Source organism: Pristiophorus japonicus, chromosome 3, assembly GCF_044704955.1.
Source record: "Pristiophorus japonicus isolate sPriJap1 chromosome 3, sPriJap1.hap1, whole genome shotgun sequence".
Lineage (NCBI taxonomy): Eukaryota > Metazoa > Chordata > Chondrichthyes > Pristiophoridae > Pristiophorus > Pristiophorus japonicus.
In genome coordinates this window covers 186182437-186202082 of record NC_091979.1, presented here as the reverse complement: position 1 = coordinate 186202082, position 19646 = coordinate 186182437, and the positions used below count along the sequence as shown (strand labels likewise).

At 46.5% G+C, this 19646-nt stretch overlaps 1 protein-coding gene across 1 annotated transcript in view; it reads left to right on the top strand.

Annotated features, from left to right (window-relative positions):
• Positions 1–19646, top strand: part of cdk15 (cyclin-dependent kinase 15) — an 85543-nt gene that overhangs the window by 5591 nt on the left and 60306 nt on the right. The window contains exons 2-3 of the mRNA XM_070876103.1: positions 3398–3429; positions 5723–5872. Coding sequence (XP_070732204.1) covers positions 3398–3429; positions 5723–5872 — 182 coding nt within the window. The remainder of the gene's footprint in view (positions 1–3397; positions 3430–5722; positions 5873–19646) is intronic.

The window sequence follows — 19646 nt, the reverse complement described above, 5'->3', positions numbered from 1 at the left end:
CGAACAGTCTGGTTCAGCCTCAGACAGACGTTGGGGAGAGGGATGGAGTCAGTGGCTAGGGAACAGAGTTTGTGGCGGGGACCGAAAACAATGGCTTCGGTCTTCCCAATATTTAATTAGAGAAAATTTCTGCTCATTCAGTACTGGATGTCGGACAAGCAATCTAATAATTTAAAGATAGTGGAGGGATCGAGAGAGGTGGTATTGAGATAGAGCTGGGTGTCATCAGTGTACATTTGGAAACTGACATTTTCAATTGATGTCACCGAGGGGCAGCATGTAAATGAGAAATAGGAGGGGGCCAAGGATAAATCCTTGGGGGATACCAGAGGTACTGGTGCAGGAGCGGGAATAGGTGATTCTCTGGCTACGATTAGATAGATAAGAATAGAACCAGTCGAGTGCAGTCCACCCAGCTCGGCGATGGTGGAGAGGTGCTGGAGGAGGATGGAGTGGTCAACCGTGTCAAAGGCTGCAGGCAGGTCGAGAAAGACGAGGCGGGATAGTTTGCCTTTGCCACAGTAACAAAAGATGTCATTTGTGACTTTGATGAGAGCCGTTTCGGTACTGTGGCAGGGACGGAAACCTGATTGGAGGGATTCAAACACGGAGTTGCGGAAAAGATGGGCACGGATTTGGGAGGTGACAACACATTCAAGGACTTTGGAGAGGAAAGGGAGGTTGTAGATGGTGGTTTGCAAGGATGGAGGGGTCATGGATTGGGTTTTTTGAGTAGAGGTGGAATAACAGCAGATTTGAAGGAGAGGGGGACAGTACCTGAGGAGAGAGAACCGTTAACAATATGAGCTAATATGGGAGACAGAAAAGGAAGTTGGATGGTCAGCAGTTTGGTGGGAACAGGAAGTGGATCTCATGGACGTTGATTGCGGAGAGGTCATGAGGGGAGATAGGAGAGAAACTAGAGAAAGATGCGAGTTTAGGGCTAGAGCAGGGGGAACCTTGGAGGAAGTTTGGCACAGTGAGCTGGGGAAGGGATGGAGGCAGCAGAATGGATGGTCTCAATCTTTGTGACAAAGAAGTTCATGAGCTCCTCACACTTGTTGTTGGAGGTGAGGGTGGAGGATGCAAGGGAGAGGGGTTTAAGAAGATGGTTTGCAGTAGAGAAAAGAAGCTGGGGGTAATTATTGCATTCCAGAATGATCCTGGAATAGTGAGCAGTTTTGGCAGAGGAAAGCAGGACCTGAGAGTGCTTTATATGGTCCAGTCAGATCTGGTGGTGAATGGCTGAACCAGTGTCTATCATATACGTTTAAGTCTGCGTCCCTTGGACTTAAGAGAGTAAAGATGAGGGCTGTACCGGGGAAACAGCCAGGGTGTGAGATAGTAATGGTTTTAATTGGGACTAGGGCATCAAAAGTGGAGGTGAAGGTGTGGTTAAGCAGATTGGTAGCTGCAGAAATGATCTCCCTGCTGCTCCTCTCACCCCGCCCCCCCGCCCCCCCCCAACAGCACTACCAACCCACCAACAATACTCCAGGCCCCTCTGATCATCTTTCCCTACCCCTGACAGCCCTTTGATTGCAGTCCGAGGCCCAGCCATTCCTATTCCAGACCCCCACGATCTTCCCCATTCACTGACCCGAAAATTGGTGCAGGAACCTCTGTGGGCTGCTACCGCTGCTCCTTCTGCATGGTAATGAGAAGGGCTCTTCGACCTTCCTATTGGCGGGCTGTTAGTACTCTGCAGGTAAGGCACCCAAAAATGAACTCTACCCAATTTCTAGGCCACTGACTCCACAGGTGATGCAGGAGCTTTCCTATTGCACTGCACAGAACTCTCACTGCTCCACAACTCCACAAAAACATTTGCAGATATCGGAGAGAGTGCATAGCCATGATGCTGATCCTAGTGTAAAGGAGACAGATGGGGGAACATTAGAGAAGTTCAGCCTCCAAAGTCAGTAGACAAGGGTCAGGTGGACCCTCTCTGAGGAAGCTCAATTATTCAACAGGATTGAGAAGGTAGAATATTACTGTAAATTAAACCAAGAGTGTGAGCAGAGTGGAGAAACAGACGCTAGTCAAAATAAAATTTAGAACAGAGATCTGGGAGAAATTCTTTACTGAAAGTGATGAAATAATCTACCAGGAGTGGGCATCAATGAGAGAGTTAATGTACCAGAGGGAGGGGCTTCGATGGGAGAGTAAATGTACCAGAGGGAGGGGCTTCAATGGGAGAGTTAATGTACCAGAGGGAGGGGCTTCAATGGGAGAGTTAATGTACCAGAGGGAGGGGCTTCAATGGGAAAATTAATGTACCAGAGGAATGGGCTTCAATGGGAGAGTTAATGGACCAGAGGGAAGGGCTTCAATGGGAGAGTTAATGTACCAGAGGGAGGGGCTTCGATGGGACAGTTAATGTACCAGAGGGAGGGGCTTCGATACGAGAGTTAATATACCAGTGGGAGGGGCTTCGATGGGAGAGTTAATGTACCAGAGGGAGGGGCTTCAATGGGAGAGTTAATGTACCAGAGGGAGGGGCTTCAATGGGAGAGTTAATGTACCAGAGGGAGGGGCTTCAATGGGGGAGTTAATGTACCAGAGGAATGGGCTTCAATGGGAGAGTTAATGGACCAGAGGGAAGGGCTTCAATGGGAGAGTTAATGTACCAGAGGGAGGGGCTTCGATGGGACAGTTAATGTACCAGAGGGAGGGGCTTCGATGGGAGAGTTAATGTACCAGAGGGAGGGGCTTCGATGGGAGAGTTAATGTACCAGAGGGATGGGCTTCGATGGGAGAGTTAATGTACCAGAGGGAGGGGCTTCGATGGGAGAGTTAATGTACCAGAGGGAGGGGCTTCGATGGGAGAGTTAATGTACCAGAGGGATGGGCTTCGTGGGACAGTTAATGTACCAGAGGGAGGGGCTTCAATGGGGGAGTTAATGTACCAGAGGGAGGGGCTTCGATGGGAGAGTTAATGTACCAGAGGGAGGGGCTTCGATGGGGGAGTTGGTGCCTGTGGAACCATCCGACTGGTCCCAAAAGCAAACCCCACAATTGCACACCCCTCAAATATCTGTCCAGTTCTCTTTAAAATATCCTCGCAGTTCTTTCTACACAATCACCACCAATCAGTGTGAAATATTAATCTCCATGGCCCTTTCCTGCTGTGAGCTTGAGCTCCCGTCCCCTGGTTTTAGATCCAATCTCTAACATATTATCAGGGTCCAATTAATCGATCACCTGAAGTGGCTCAGTGTGAATGTGGTTGTGATAAGAATGGTGGCCTCTTCTTTTCCAGATGTTGATGATGTGGAGTGAAATTCTAGTATTTGCTGCTCTTATTTCTGATTTCTGCTTTCCCTTCTTTTCATCGTTGTTTATATTCAATAACTCCTCTCTTCAGAATACTCACTCTGTTATTTATTCTTAACAGGTCTGACACAGCGACATCCTGGATACAAAGAGGTAACAGTTGTGTTTGTCACTGATAGTGGGGCTGATCCCCACATGGGTACTGTTTTTATGTCTGTTCTCAGGTTCTGGATGTCACTGGCAAGTTTGGCATTTATTGTCCATCCCAAGAGCAGATAGTGAGTTTGAGGGTGCTGGACAGGTGAGCAGGTGCGTGGTGGGCAGGGGGTGGGGACCGGGGAGGGAGGAGGAGGAGAAGGAAGAACAAGCCCCTCGCTGGAGGGCATCACATCTACCCACAGCTGCCGAGGCAAGAGATTGTGATCAGAGCCCAGCTCTGGGCCTCCTCCCTTCAGGGCTCCAGCTCCTCCACTCTGGGCTCTATCCCTTCCGCTCTGGGCTCTATCCCCTCCGCTCTGGGCTCTATCCCCTCCGCTCTGGGCTCTAGCCCCTCCCCTCTGGGCTCTAGCCCCTCCCCTCTGGGCTCTAGCCCCTCCCCTCTTGGCGCTAGCCCTTCCCTCTACGCTCTAGCCCCTTCCCTCTGGGCTCTAGCCCCTCCCCTCTGGGCTCTAGCCCCTCCCCTCTGGGCTCTAGCCCCTCCCCTCTGAGCTGCTGCTCCAACTCCTCAATTACTTATTAACAAAGCTCAAAGGGGAATGATCCCAGCACCATTCCCGTCTCCACCCCTTCCCTTTTCCCTTGCTGCTCTGTCTTGTCCTGAATTATCTTCTTGCCCCCATTCTATTCGCAGCCTCTCTCCTGTCACCTTGTCCGGATTTGGAGCTCGCTGAAGGTGGAAATGCCAGCGATCTCCTCCAACTTTCCCACTTTGCAAATCCTGAAGGGCTACCCGGTCTTGTAAATGTTTGGGTTGGTGCCAGCACACAGAGGGCTGTGTGCTTGTTATATTTTGGAGTTATCTGATCCTCACAAGAAAGCAGTTTGTTGTAACCGAGTCATGAGACGGTGGGCATGTGACTGAGCCGAGAGTTGGAATAGTGATGGTCTAAAGTCTGGCTGTAAGGGGCTTGTGCAGTGAGAGAGAATGCCCCAGTGGGGAACGGAGAGCTCGTGGAGAAGAATCTGCTGCTGTCCAGCACTGGAGTCCAGGCTGGCGAGCGTCCGGAATGGAGGGGAAGCTTCCTTTGAGGTAATTGCAGCCTGTCAGCTGAGAGCTTTCACCAGACAAGGGTAAAGAAAAATACTGACAAGTGAATGGTTGAGACGAATTGTGTAGAGGCATTTATGGGGAGGCTCGATAAGAATATGAGGGAGAAAGGAATAGAGGGTTACCCTGAGAAGAATTAGATGAGGAAGGATGGGAGGAGGCTCGAGTGGGGCATAAACGGCAGCATGTACTGGTTGGGCCGAATGCCCTGTTTCTGTGCTGTTTTTATGTAATTACATTTCTATGTAATTCTATGTAAAAAGTCCCTTGCAGTCTCTAAGAGATAGAGGTGCATGAGGCCTTAGCTTGAAGAGAGCGTTGTGATGATCAGTTCAGGCCAGCCTGAGGGTTGAGGTGGGAGTTTGACAGTAACTCCAACTTTTGGACAAGGAAGCCTGGACACAGGGAGTGAGCAGCAGAGCTCAAACAGTGCAGCGAGACCGAAAAACAAAATTCAGAGTCCCAAGAATTATTAGCCTACATTTTAAATCTTCAATTTAAACACTTTCACCTACTATCTTTTGGGGAATTATCCCTACATTGAGAATAGAGTTGGGGTTTGGTGAGTTTTTAGCTGAGTTATTTATTTTCCCACAACTGATGAATCTCTACAGCACAGGCGTCAGGATGTTCCCATCACTGGGCCAGAGTGTTCTCAAACAGCGGCTGGGCAACAGGAAATTGTGCTCTGTAAAGGGATCGTTTTCTGGAGTGGGGGGGCTGAACATGTACTGGTTGTTCTAATTGCTTAGTAACAGCACCTGTTGTTACTACTGGCATCAGCCCTACCCAACATGGTGGTGGCAGGAGGAACTGGCAATGGCACTACATACTGTACGTGAGCTGGAATAATCTCGCCCCTAATAAAAGGCCCCTCCCACACTGTGGGAGCTGGGATATTCCTGTCCCATGTCTGCCTAGATTATACACTGAATTCCCAGGAGTGGGGCTTGAAACCACTACCTTCTGACTCAGAGGAGAAAGCACTACCAATCAAGGTAAGCTTTAGAGGCAAGAAAGTCATGAGTGTCGCTGGAAATCACATGATGTTGCAAAAGGCCAGGGCAGAGGTCATGGGCTGTTTGAGCCTGAAGATTTGAGCTTTAACTCAGGGATGGTGCTTATTGCACGCATATCCCAACACTGCCTCGATACTAAAGCTGTTTTCTCTTTTTCCAGCTGACTGAGGTTGCTGAGTCGCCAAGAAGTCCGTTTGTCTGCGAGCCCCGTCTGTACCACACACTGCAGGCCAGGAAACTCACCGGCCACAGGAACCGCAGCAACAGCATTCCAATAGGGTGCAAGAACTACACACAGGGTCACCAATGGGTACGCTGCACCACCACTAACCTCTGTACCACAGCCCCCACCTGTACAACAGCCCCCACCTGTACGACAGCCCACACCAATACCACAGCCCACACCTCGGGCTCAAACAGCCCATTGACCTCTGCCCCATCCATTTGCAATATCACGTGATCTCCAGTGACACTCACGACTTTCTTGCCTCTACAGCTTGCCTCGGTTAGTATCGCTCTTTCCTCTGAGTCAGAAGGTGGTGGATTCGAGCTCCACTCCAGGGAATTCAGCGCATAATCTAGCTGCACTCCAATGCAAAACTGAGGGTGCGCTGCATTGTTGGAAGTGCTGTCGTTCGGATGAGATGTTAAACCCAGGCCCCATCTGCTCTCTCAGAAGAGCAGGGCAGTTCTCCCCGGTGTCCTGGCCAATATTCATCCCTCAACTATAATCACTAAAAAACAGATCATCTGGTCAATATCTCATTGTTGTGTGCTAATTGGCTGCCTTGTTTCCTACATTACAACAGTGAGTACACTTCAAAAGTACTTAATTAACGAAAGCGCTTTGGGACCTCTTGAGGTCACTGGGAGTGGTAGCACTGGACTAGTACTCCAGATGCCTGGACTAATGATCCAAGAGACATGAGTTCAAATTCCACCATTTATTTAAATTCAATTAAATAAATCTGGAATAAAAAGCTAGTATCAGTAATGGTGACCATGAAACTACTGTATTGCTGTTAAAAACCCATTTAGTTCACTCATGTCCTTTTAGGGAAGGAAATCTGCTGCCTTTATCCGGGGTCTGGCCTATATGTGACTCCTCCATCATCAAACCTGGGTATGTCCTGTCCCACTGGCAAGACAGACCCATCAGGGGTGGCAGCACAGTGGTATACAGTCGGGAAGGTGTGGCCCTGAGAGTCCTCAACATTGACTCCGGATCCCAAGACGTTACATGACATCAGGTCAAACATAGGCAAGGAAACCTCCAGCTGATTACCACCTACGCCCTCCCTCAGCTGATGAATCAGTACTTCATCACGTGGAACACCACTTGGAGGAAGCACTAAGGGTAGCAAGGGCACAGCATGTACTCTGGATAGGGGACTTCAATGTCTATCACCAAGATTGGCTCAGTGTTGACTGAGTCCTGAAGGACACATCTGCCAACTGGGCCTGCGACAGATGGTGAAAGAACCAACACGAGGGAAAAACCTACTTGACCTTGTCCTCACCAATCTACCTGTTGCAAATGCAATTGTTCATGACAGCATTGGTAGCAGTGACTACTTGTGGAGATGAAGTCCCGTCTTCATACTGAGAACACCCTTCATCATATTAGAAACAGAGAAAATAGGAGCAGGAGTCGGCCATTCGGACCTTCGAGCCGGCACCACCATTCAATATGATCATGGCTGATCCTTTGTCTCAACACCATTCTCCCCATACCTCTTGATGCTTTTTGTATCTAGAAATCTATCAATCTCCTTCTTAAATATATTCAGTGACTTGGCCTCCACAGCCTTCTGTGACAGAGAATTCCAAAGGTTCACCACCCTCTGAGTGAAGAAATTTGTCCTAGAAACATAGGTGCAGGAGTAGGCCATTCGGCCCTTCTAGCCTGCACCGCCATTCAATGAGTTCATGGCTGAACATTCAACTTCAGTACCCCATTCCTGCTTTCTCGCCATACCCCTTGATCCCCCGAGTAGTAAGGACCTCATCTAACTCCTTTTTGAATATATTTAGTGAATTGGCCTCAACAACTTTCTGTGGTAGAGAATTCCACAGGTTCACCACTCTCTGGGTGAAGAAGTTCCTCCGCATCTCGGTCCTAAATGGCTTACCCCTTATCCTTAGACTGTGACCTCTGGTTCTGGACTTCCCCAACATTGGGAACATTCTTCCTGCATCTAACCTGTCTAACCCCGTCAGAATTTTAAATGTTTCTAAGAGGTCCCCTCTCATTCTTCTGAACTCCAGTGAATACAAGCCCAGTTGATCCAGTCTTTCTTGATAGGTCAGTCCCGCCATCCCGGGAATCAGTCTGGTGAACCTTCGCTGCACTCCCTCAATAGCAAGAATGTCCTTCCTCAGGTTAGGAGACCAAAACTGTACACAATACTCCAGGTGTGGCCTCACCAATGCCCTGTACAACTGTAGCAACACCTCCCTGCCCCTGTACTCAAATCCCCTTGCAATGAAGGCCAACATGCCATTTGCTTTCTTAACCGCCTGCTGCACCTGCATGCCAACCTTCAATGACTGATGTACCATGACACCCAGGTCTCTTTGCACCTCCCCTTTTCCTAATCTGTCACCATTCAGATAATAGTCTGTCTCTCTGTTTTTACCACCAAAGTGGATAACCTCACATTTATCCACATTATACTTCATCTGCCATGCATTTGCCCACTCACCTAACCTATCCAAGTCGCTCTGCAGCCTCACAGCATCCTCCTCGCAGCTCACACTGCCACCCAACTTAGTGTCATCCGCAAATTTGGAGATACTACATTTAATCCCCTCATCTAGGGGGGAGGCCATCTTAGACTGGGTGTTGTGTAATGAGAGAGGATTAATTAGCAATCTCATTGTGCGAGGCCCCTTGGGGAAGAGTGACCATAATATGGTGGAATTCTGCATTAGGATGGAGAATGAAACAGTAATTTCAGAGACCATGGTCCAGAACTTAAAGAAGGGTAACTTTGAAGGTATGAGGCGTGAATTGGCTAGGATAGATTGGCGAATGATACTTAGGGGGTTGACTGTGGATGGGCAATGGCAGACATTTAGAGACCGCATGGATGAATTACAACAATTGTACATTCCTGTCTGGCGTAAAAATAAAAAAGGGAAGGTGGCTCAACCGTGGCTATCTAGGGAAATCAGGGATAGTATTAAAGCCAAGGAAGTGGCATACAAATTGGCCAGAAATAGCAGCGAACCTGGGGACTGGGAGAAATTTAGAACTCAGCAGAGGAGGACAAAGGGTTTGATTAGGGCAGGGAAAATGGAGTACGAGAAGAAGCTTGCAGGGAACATTAAGGCGGATTGCAAAAGTTTCTATAGGTATGTAAAGAGAAAAAGGTTGGTGAAGACAAACGTAGGTCCCCTGCAGTCAGAATCAGGGGAAGTCATAACGGGGAACAAAGAAATGGCAGACCAATTGAACAAGTACTTTGGTTCGGTATTCACTAAGGAGGATACAAACAACCTTCCGGATATAAAAGTGGTCAGAGGGTCTAGTAAGGAGGGGGAACTGAGGGAAATCTTTATTAGTCGAGAAATTGTGTTGGGGAAATTGATGGGATTGAAGGCCGATAAATCCCCAGGGCCTGATGGACTGCATCCTAGAGTACTTAAGGAGGTAGCCTTGGAAATAGCGGATGCATTGACAGTCATTTTCCAACATTCCATTGACTCTGGATCAGTTCCTATGGAGTGGAGGGTAGCCAATGTAACCCCACTTTTTAAAAAAGGAGGGAGAGAGAAAACAGGGAATTATAGACCGGTCAGCCTGACCTCAGTAGTGGGTAAAATGATGGAATCAATTATTAAGGATGTCATAGCAGTGCATCTGGAAAATGGTGACATGATAGGTCCAAGTCAGCATGGATTTGTGAAAGGAAAATCATACTTGACAAATCTTCTGGAATTTTTTGAGGATGTTTCCAGTAAAGTGGACAAAGGAGAACCAGTTGATGTGGTATATTTGGACTTTCAGAAGGCTTTCGACAAGGTCCCACACAAGAGATTAATGTGCAAAGTTAAAGCACATGGGATTGGGGGTAGTGTGCTGACGTGGATTGAGAACTGGTTGTCAGACAGGAAGCAAAGAGTAGGAGTAAACGGGTACTTTTCAGAATGGCAGGCAGTGACTAGTGGAGTGCCGCAAGGTTCTGTGCTGGGGCCCCAGCTGTTTACATTGTACATTAATGATTTAGACGAGGGGATTAAATGCAGTATCTCCAAATTTGCGGATGATACTAAGTTGGGTGGCAGTGTGAGCTGCGAGGAGGATGCTATTAGGCTGCAGAGTGACTTGGATAGGTTAGGTGAGTGGGCAAATGCATGGCAGATGAAGTATAATGTGGATAAATGTGAGGTTATCCACTTTGGTGGTAAAAACAGAGAGACAGACTATTATCTGAATGGTGACAGATTAGGAAAAGGGAAGGTGCAACGAGACCTGGGTGTCATGGTACATCAGTCATTGAAGGTTAGCATGCAGGTACAGCAGGCGGTTAAGAAAGCAAATGGCATGTTGGCCTTCATAGCGAGGGGATTTGAATACAGGGGCAGGGAGGTGTTGCTACAGTTGTACAGGGCCTTGGTGAGGCCACACCTGGAGTATTGTGTACAGTTTTGGTCTCCTAACTTGAGGAAGGACATTCTTGCTATTGAGGGAGTGCAGCGAAGGTTCACCAGACTGATTCCCGGGATGGCGGGACTGACCTATCAAGAAAGATTGGATCAACTGGGCTTGTATTCACTGGAGTTCAGAAGAATGAGAGGGGACCTCATAGAAACGTTTAAAATTCTGACGGGTTTAGACAGGTTAGATGCAGAAAGAATGTTCCCAATGTTGGGGAAGTCCAGAACTAGGGGTCACAGTCTGAGGATAAGGGGTAAGCCATTTAGGACCGAGATGAGGAGAAACTTCTTCACCCAGAGAGTGGTGAACCTGTGGAATTCTCTACCACAGAAAGTAGTTGAGGCCAATTCACTAAATATATTCAAAAGGGAGTTAGATGAAGTCCTTACTACTCGGGGGATCAAGGGTTATGGCGAGAAAGCAGGAATGGGGTACTGAAGTTGAATGTTCAGCCATGAACTCATTGAATGGCGGTGCAGGCTAGAAGGGCTGAATGGCCTGCTCCTGCACCTATTTTCTATGTTTCTATCTAAATCATTAATGTACAGTGTAAACAGCTGGGGCCCCAGCACAGAACCTTGCGGTACCCCACTAGTCACTGCCTGCCATTCTGAAAAGTACCCATTTACTCCTACTCTTTGCTTCCTGTCTGACAACCAGTTCTCAATCCATGTCAGTACACTACCCCCAATCCCATGTGCTTTAACTTTGCACATCAATCTCTTGTGTGGGACCTTGTCGAACGCCTTCTGAAAGTCCAAATATACCACATCAACTGGTTCTCCCTTATCCACTCTACTGGAAACATCCTCATCTCAGTCCGAAATTTCCTACCCCGTATCCTGAGACTGTGACCCTTGTTCTAGATTTCCCAGCCAGGGGAAACATCCTGCCCGCATCCAGTCTGTCCAGCCCAGTCAGAATTTTATACGTTTCAATGAGATCCCCTCTCATTCTTCTAAACTCTAGTGAATACAGGCCTAGTCGATCCAATCTCTCCTCATACGACAGTCCTGCCATGCCAGAAATCAGTCTGGTGAACCTCCGCTGCACTCCCTCTATGGCAAGTATATCCTTTCTTAGGTAAGGAGACCAAAACTGCACACACTACGCCAGGTCTGGTCTCACCAAGACCCTGTATAACTGTAGTATGACATCCTTGCTCCTGTACTCAAATCCTCTTGCAATGAAGGCCAACATACCATTTGCCTTCCTAACTGCTTGCTGCACCTGCATGTTTGCTTTCAATGACTGGTGTACAAGGACACCCATGTCCCTTTGTACATTGACATTCCCCAAGCTATCACCATTTAAATAATACTTTGCCTTTTATGTTTTTCCTACCAAAGTGGATAACTTCACATTTATCCACATTATACTGCATCTGCCATGTGTTTGCCCACTCACTCAACCTATCTAAATCGCCTTGCAGCGTCTTTAACATAAGAAATAGAAGCTGGAGCCTGCTCCGCCATTTAATGCGACTCAGGTTCACTTCCTTGCCCGCTCCCCATAACCACTTAATCCCTTATCGGTTAAGAAACTTGTCTATCTCTGTCTTAAATTTATTCAATGTCCCAGCTTCCACAGCTCTCTGAGGCAGTGAATTCCACAGATTTACAACCCTCTGAGAGAAGAAATTCCTCCTCATCTCAGTTTTAAATGGGCGCCCCTTATTCTAAGATTATGGCCCCTAGTTCTAGTCTTCTCTATCAGTGGAAACATCCTCTCTGCTTCCACCTAGTCAAGCCCGCTCATAATCTTATATGATTCGATAAGATCACCTCTCATTCTTCTGAATTCTAATGAGTAGAGGCCCAACCTACTCAACCTTTCCTCATAAGTCAACCCCCTCATCTTCGGGATCAACCTAGTAAACCTTGAACTGCCTCCAAAGCAAGTATATCCTTTCGTAAATATAGAAACCAAAACTGCATGCAGTATTCCAGGTGTGGCCTCACCAATACCCTGTATAACTGTAGCAAGACTTCTCTGCATTGGCCCTCCTGATCACTTGCTGTATCTGCATACTAACCTTTTGTGTTTCATGCACAAGTACCCCCAGGTCCCACTGTACTACAGCACTTTGCAATTTTTCTCCATTTAAATAATAACTTGCTCTTTGATTTTTTTCTGCCAAAGTGCATGACCTCACACTTTCCAACATTATACTCCATCTGCAAAATTTTTGCCCACTCACTTAGCCTGTCTATGTCCTTTTGCAGATTGTTTGTGTCCTCCTCACACGTTGCTTTTCCTCCCATCTTTGTATCGTCAGCAAACTTGGCTACGTCACACTTGGTCCTTTCTTCCAAGTCATTAATATAGATTGTAAATAGTTGGGGTTCCAGCACTGATCCCTGCGGCACCCCACTAGTTACTGGTTGCCAACCCGAGAATGAACCATTTATCCCGACTCTCTGCTTTCTGTTAGTTAGCCAATCCTCTATCCATGCTAACATATTACCCCCAACCCCGTGAACTTTTATCCTGTGCAGTAACCTTTTGTGTGGCACCTTGTCAAATGCCTTCTGGAAGTCCAAATACACTACATCCACTGGTTCCCCTTTATCCACCCTGTTTGTTATATCCTCAAAGAATTCCAGCAAATTTGTCAAACATGACTTCCTCTTCATAAATCCATGCTGACTCTGCCTGACCGAATTATGCTTTTCCAAATGTCCTGCTACTGCTTCTTTAATAATGGACTCCCAACATTTTCCCAACCACAGATGTTAGGCTAGCTTGTCTATAGTCTCCTGCTTTTTGTCTGCCTCCTTTTTTAAATAGGGGCATTACGTTTTTTTTTCTTTCAATCTGCTGGGACCTCCCCAGAATCCAAGGAACTTTGGTAAATTACAACCAATTCATCCACTATCCCTGCCACTACTTCTCTTAAGACTCCAGGATGCAAGCCATTAGGTCCAGGGGATTTATCCACCTTTAGTCCCCTTATCTTGAGTACCACCTCCTTAGTGATTGTGATTGTGTTAAGTTTCCCCCCCCCCCCCCACCCTCATAGCCCCTCGACTATCCACTGTTGGGATATTGTTAGTGTCCTCTACCGTAAAGACTGATACAAAATATTTGTTCAGAGTTTCTGCCATCTCCATGTTCCCCATTACTAATTCCCCGGTCTCGTCCTCTAAGGGACCAACATTTACTTTAGCCACTCTTCTCCTTTTTATATACCTGTAGAAACTCTTGCTATCTTTTTATATTTCGTGCTAGTATACTTTCATAGTCTATCTTCCCTTTCTTAATCCTTTTTTTAATTATTCTTTGCTGGCTTTTAAAAGCTTCCCAATCTTCTGTCCTCCCACTAGTTTTGGCCATTTTGTATGCTTTTGTTTTTAATTGGATACCGTCCTTTATTTGCATCCACCTCACAACTCACAATCCCACCTAGTTTTGTGTCGTCAGCAAACTTGGAAATATTACATTTGGTTCCCTCATCCAAATCATTTATATATATATTGTGAATAGCTGGGGCCCGAGCACTGATCCTTGTGGTACCCCACTAGTCACTGCCCGCCACCCTAAAACAGACCATTTTATTCTTACTCTCTGTTTCCTGCCAGTTAACCAATTTTCAATCCATGCCAGTATATTACCCCCAATCCTATGTGCTTTAATTTTGCACACTAACCTCTTATGTGGGACTTTATCAAAGGCCTTCTGAAAATCCAAATACACTCCATCCACTGGTTCTCCCTTATCTATTCTATCAGTTACATCCTCAAAAAACTCCAGTAGGTTTGTCAAACACGATTTTCCTTTCACAAATCCATGTTGACTTTGTCTAATCCCATTGATATTAACCAAATGTCCTGTTATCACATCCTTTATAATAGACACTAGCATTTTCCCTGCTACTGATGTTAGGCTAACCAGTCTGTAGTTCACGGTTTTCTCTCTCCCTTGTTTTTTAAATAATGGGGTTACATTTGCCACCCTCCAATCTGCAGGAACTGTTCTGTAATCGGTAGAATTTTGGAAGATTACAACTAATGCATCCACTATTTCCATAGCTACCTCTTTTAGTACTCTGGGATGTAGATCATCAGGCCCTGGGATTTCTTGGCTTTCAGTTCCATTCGTTTCTCCAGGACTATTTTCTTACTAATAATCATTTCCTTTAATTCCTCTTGCTCACTAGACCCTTGCTTCCCTAGCATTTCTGGGACATGTGTCCTCTTCCGTGAAGACAGAACCAAAGGGCCCAAGTTTCCACACGCTACAAAACGGGCGCCCCTCCTAGCTGGGCGCCCGTTTTTCGCGCCAAAAACGCGCGATTCTGGAGTGCCCTGCAGCTCCATGTCTGCTTGGTGCGGCGCCCAGGGGGGCGGAGCCTACACTCGCGCTGATTTTGTAAATGGGAGGGGGCGGGTACCATTTAAATTAGTTTTTTTCCTGCCGGCAACCCTGCGCGTGCGCGTTGGAGCGTTCACGCACGCGCAGTGTGAAGGAAAAATTGGCACTTGGCCATTTTTGTAGTTCTTTGTAGCTGTTTAATTTTTGAACATTTTTTAATAAAAGCACATTGCCATCAGCACATCAGCACTGAGGCTTCTTGCAGCAGTGAGAAGGTGCAGGAAGCCTCAGAAAGTCGAGGCAGCCGTTTCCCGACAGCCTCCCCCCCCTGCCGTCGGGAATGGCTGCTGAACTTGTGAGGCTTCCTGCAGCCTTCTCACTGTCTCCTTCCCCCCGCCCACCGTCTGGAACGGCTTCCTCCCCCCTCGCTGCGTTCGGTCGGGCCCGCACTCCCTCCCTCCCCCCCCCCCCCCCCCCCCCCCCCCCCGCCCGCCGTCGGGAACGAACGGCTTCCTCCCCCCCCCCCGCGGGAACCAACTGCCTCCTCCCCCCCCCCCCCCCCCAACGGGAACGGCTGCCTCAACTTGTGAGGCTTCCTGCAGCATTCTCCCTGGCTGAAGCACTTTCACACAGGTAGGAAGATGGTTTATTTAATCTTTTCTTTGCTTATAAATTTTTATTCAGGTTGGATTTATTTGTATAATATTTGTATAAGTATAAATAAGGATTTATTATAGAATTTAATGACTTCCCTCCCCCCCCCCCCACCTCGTTCTGGACGCCTAATTTGTAACCTGCGCCTGATTTTTTAATGTGTAGAACAGGTTTTTTCAGTTCTACAAAAATCTTCACTTGCTCCATTCTAAGTTAGTTTGGAGTACGTTTTCACTGTGGAAACTTTCAAATCAGGCGTCAGTGGCCGGACACGCCCCCTTTTGAAGAAAAAATTCTGTTCCAAAGTGAAATTGTTCTAACTGACTAGAACTGCAGAAAAAAAAATGTGGAGAATTGCGATTTCTAAGATAGTCCGTTCTCCACCAGTTGCTCTTAAAAATCAGGCGCAAATCATGTGTAAACTTGGGGCCAAAGTATTTATTTATTTTGTTCTGCCATTTCCTTGTTCCCTATTATAAATTCTCCCGTTTCTGATTGTAAAGGACCTACATTTGTTTTCACTAATCTTTTTCTTTTTACGCATTTGTAGAAACTTTTGCAGTCGGTTGTTATGTTCTTTGCAGTTTACTCTCATACTCTATTTTTCCCCTCTTAATCTATCTCTTGGTCCTTTTTTGCTGAATTCTAAACTGCTCCCAATCCTCAGGCTTGCTACTTTTTCTGGCAACTTTGTATAACTCGTCTTTGGATCTAATACTGTCCTTAATTTTTTTTGTTAGCCATGGTTGGGACACTTTTCCTTTTGTGTTTTTGCGCCAGAAAGGAATGGATAACTGTTACAATTCATGCATTCGTTCCTTAAATGTTAGCCATTGTCTATCCACCGTCATGCCTTTTAATGAATCTTCCCAATCTATCATAGCCAATTCATTCCTCATACCTTCGTAGTTTCCTTTGTTTAGATTTAGGACCCTAGTTTCGGATTGGACTACTTCACTTTCTACCTTAATAAAGAATTAAATCTGTTATGGTCACTCTTCCCTAAAGGACCCCGCACAACAAGACTGTTAAGTAACCCCTTCTCATTACACAATTCCCAATCTAGTATAGCCTGTTCCCTAGTAGGCTCCTCAACATACTGGTCTAAAAAACCATATCATACAAACTCCAGGAATTAATCCTCCACAGTATTATTACTAATTTGGTTTGGCCAGTCTATATGTAGATTAAAGTCACCTACGATTACTGTAGTACCCTTGTTACATGCATCTCTAATTTCCTGTTTGATACCGTCCCCTACACTACCACTACTGTTTGGAGGCCTATAGACAACTCCCACCAATGTTTTTTGCCCCTTAGTGCTCCTTAGCTCCGCCCAGACAGATTCTACATCTTGATTTTCTGAGCAAATTTCCTTCTCACTATTGCTCTGATTTCATCCTTTACTAACAACACCACACCACCTCCTTTTCCTTTTTGCCTGTCCTTCCAAATATCGAATATCCAAGGATATTCAGTTCCCAACCCTGGTCACCCTGCAACCATGTCTCCGTAATTACAACAATATCGTATCCGTTTACATCTATTTGCGCTGTTAATTCATCTACCTTATTATGTATGCTTCGTGCATTCCGATACAGTGCTTTTAGATTTATCTTTTTAATATTATTAGGTATCTTTACATTATTTTGAACTATAGCCCTATTTGTCATCACTATTTTTTCTTACCTGGACCCTATTTGTTAGTGCACTCTTTTGTTTGTATGCTCTGTCCCTTCCTGACATAATCTGGTTATCCTTACCACAATCACATTCCTGCATTGCTTCCTTTTCATTTCTCTTTAGCATTCTAGATTTCTCTCCACTGGGACCCTCCTCCCCCCCCCCGCCCCATTTAGTTTAAAGCCCTGTCTACCTCCCTAGTTATTCGATTCGCTAGAACTCTGGTCCCAGCATAGTTCAGGTGTAGTCCGTCCCCACGGAACAGCTCTCTCTTTCCCGAGTATTGGTGCCAGTGTCCCACGAATTGAAACCCACTTCTCCCACACCATCCTCTGAGCCGCATATTCATCTCCCTGATTCTATTGACCCTGTGCCAATTTGCTCGTGACTCAGATAATAATGCAGAAATTATTACTTTTGTAGTTCTGCTTTTCAATTTAGTCCCTAGCTGCTCAAACGTTCTCAGCAGAACCTCTTTCTTACTTCTACCTATGTCATTGGTACTTATGTGTACCATGGCAACTGGATCCTCCTTCTCCCACTCCAAGTTCTTCTCCAGCCCGGAGATGTCCTTTACTCTGGCACCAGGTAGGCAACACAACCTTCGGGACCCACACTCTCGGCTGCAGAGAACCCTATCTATCCCCCTAACTATACTGTCCCCTACTACAACCACCTGCCTCTTTACTCCTCCCACTTGAATGGCTTTCTGTACCACGGTGCCTTGGTCAATCTGCTCATCCAACCCGCAGTCTGCACACTTGTCCACAAGGGTTGCAAGAACCACAAATCTATTGGACAAGTGCAGGGACTGAGGCTCCTGTAATACTACCTCCTGGATCCCCTTACATGCTTCGCAGTCACACCCTCCTGTCCCTGACCACATGTCAATTCTAAAGTATTTAATCTAGGAGGGTGTAGCTGGCTCCTGGAGCAAAAGGTCCAGGTAACTTTCTCCCTCCCTGATGTCTCGCAATGTCTGCAGCTCGGACTCCAGCTCCTCAACTTGGAGCCGAAGTACATCGAGCCTCAGACACTTACCACAGATGTAGTCGCCCTGGACCAAAACGTCCAGAAGCTCCCACATATTGCAGCAGCAACACATCTCCTGTTTTCCCATTATTTAATTTAAATAATTAGTTCAGTATAATCAAAGTATTTACCTTATATAGTTTAGTAAATTAGTTAAGCAAATAAGAATTTAGTTATATGCTATATGTTAATTTAAAAGAAAAACTTAGCCCACAATCACTACCAATCACTTACCTGCCTTACCTGTGATGTCACACTGCAGAGTTCTCCTCACCCGGAGCCGTGCGATCTCCTGGGAGAGGCAAAAAAACAGATAAAAACCCAGGCTAATTGGGGGAAAAAATCTGGGAAAATTTCTCTCCGATCCAACCAGGCGATCGAAACTAGACATGGAGATCACACTGACCGTATTGCTGTGGTCTGCTGTGGCTTTTGTCCCCATTCTCGGGCCTTGGTCTGCTCCCGCTCAGGTACACCGCTGCTCTGCGGAAAAAGTTAGGAAAAACAAGGCAAAGCAACACCTCCCTCCCCCACTTCACCGAACTCTCCCACTTACCAAACTCTCAGATTTCCTACTCTGAGCTGCTGCATTGTGTGACACTATCACCGTGCTAAATGGGATCGATTCAGAATAGATCTACCAGCTCAAAACTGGGCATCCATGAGGCACTGTGGGCCATCAGCAGCAGCAGAATTGTATTTCACCACAATCTGTAACCTCTTGACCTGGCATATCCCTCACTCCACCATCACCATCAAGCCAGGGGACCAACTCTGGTTCAATGAGGAGTGTAGAAGAGCATGTCTGGGAGCATGTCAGGAGCAGCACCAGGCATACCTAAAAATGAAGTGCCAACCTGGTGAAGCTACAATACAGGACTACATGCATGCTAAACAGTGGAAGCAGTATCCTATAGACAGAGCCAAACGATTGCACAATGAACGATCATTTCATAGCTCTGCGATCTTGCCACATCTGGTCATGAATGGTGGTGGACAATTCAACAACTAACGGGATGAGGAGGCTCCATGATCATCCCTATCCTCAATGATGGTGGAATCCAGCACTTGAGTGAAAAAGACAAGGCTGAAGCCTTTGCAACCATCTTCAGCCAGAAGTGACGAGTGAATGATGAGTTCCCCACCATCACAGAAGCTAGTCTGGAGCCAATTCGATTCACTCCACATGATATCAAGAAGCAGCTAAGCACACTGGATAAAGCAAAGACTATGGGCCCCAACAACATCCTGGCTGTGGTGCTGAAGACTTGTGCTTCATCCAAGCTGTTCCAGTACAGCTGCAACACTGTTATCCGACAAAATGGAAAATTGCCCAGGTATGTCCTGTTCATAAGAAGCAGGACAAATCCAACCTGGACATTTATGCCCCATCAGCCCATGCTCAATCATCAGCAAAGTGATGAAAGGTGTCGTCAATAGTGCTATAAAACAGCACTTACCAATAACCTTCCCACCGATGTTCAGATTAGATTCCACCAGGACCTCATTGCAGACTTGGTCTCAACATGCACAAAAGAGCTGAATTCCAGAGGTGAGGCAAGAGTGACTGCCCTTGAAATCAAAGCAGCATTTGACCGAGTGTGGCATCAAGGAGCTCTACATGAGAACATAAGAATTAGGAGCAGGAATATGCCATATGGCCCCCTCAAGAATGCTCCACCATTCAATAAGATCATGACTGATCTTCGACCTCAACTCCTCTTTCCCACCTGATCTC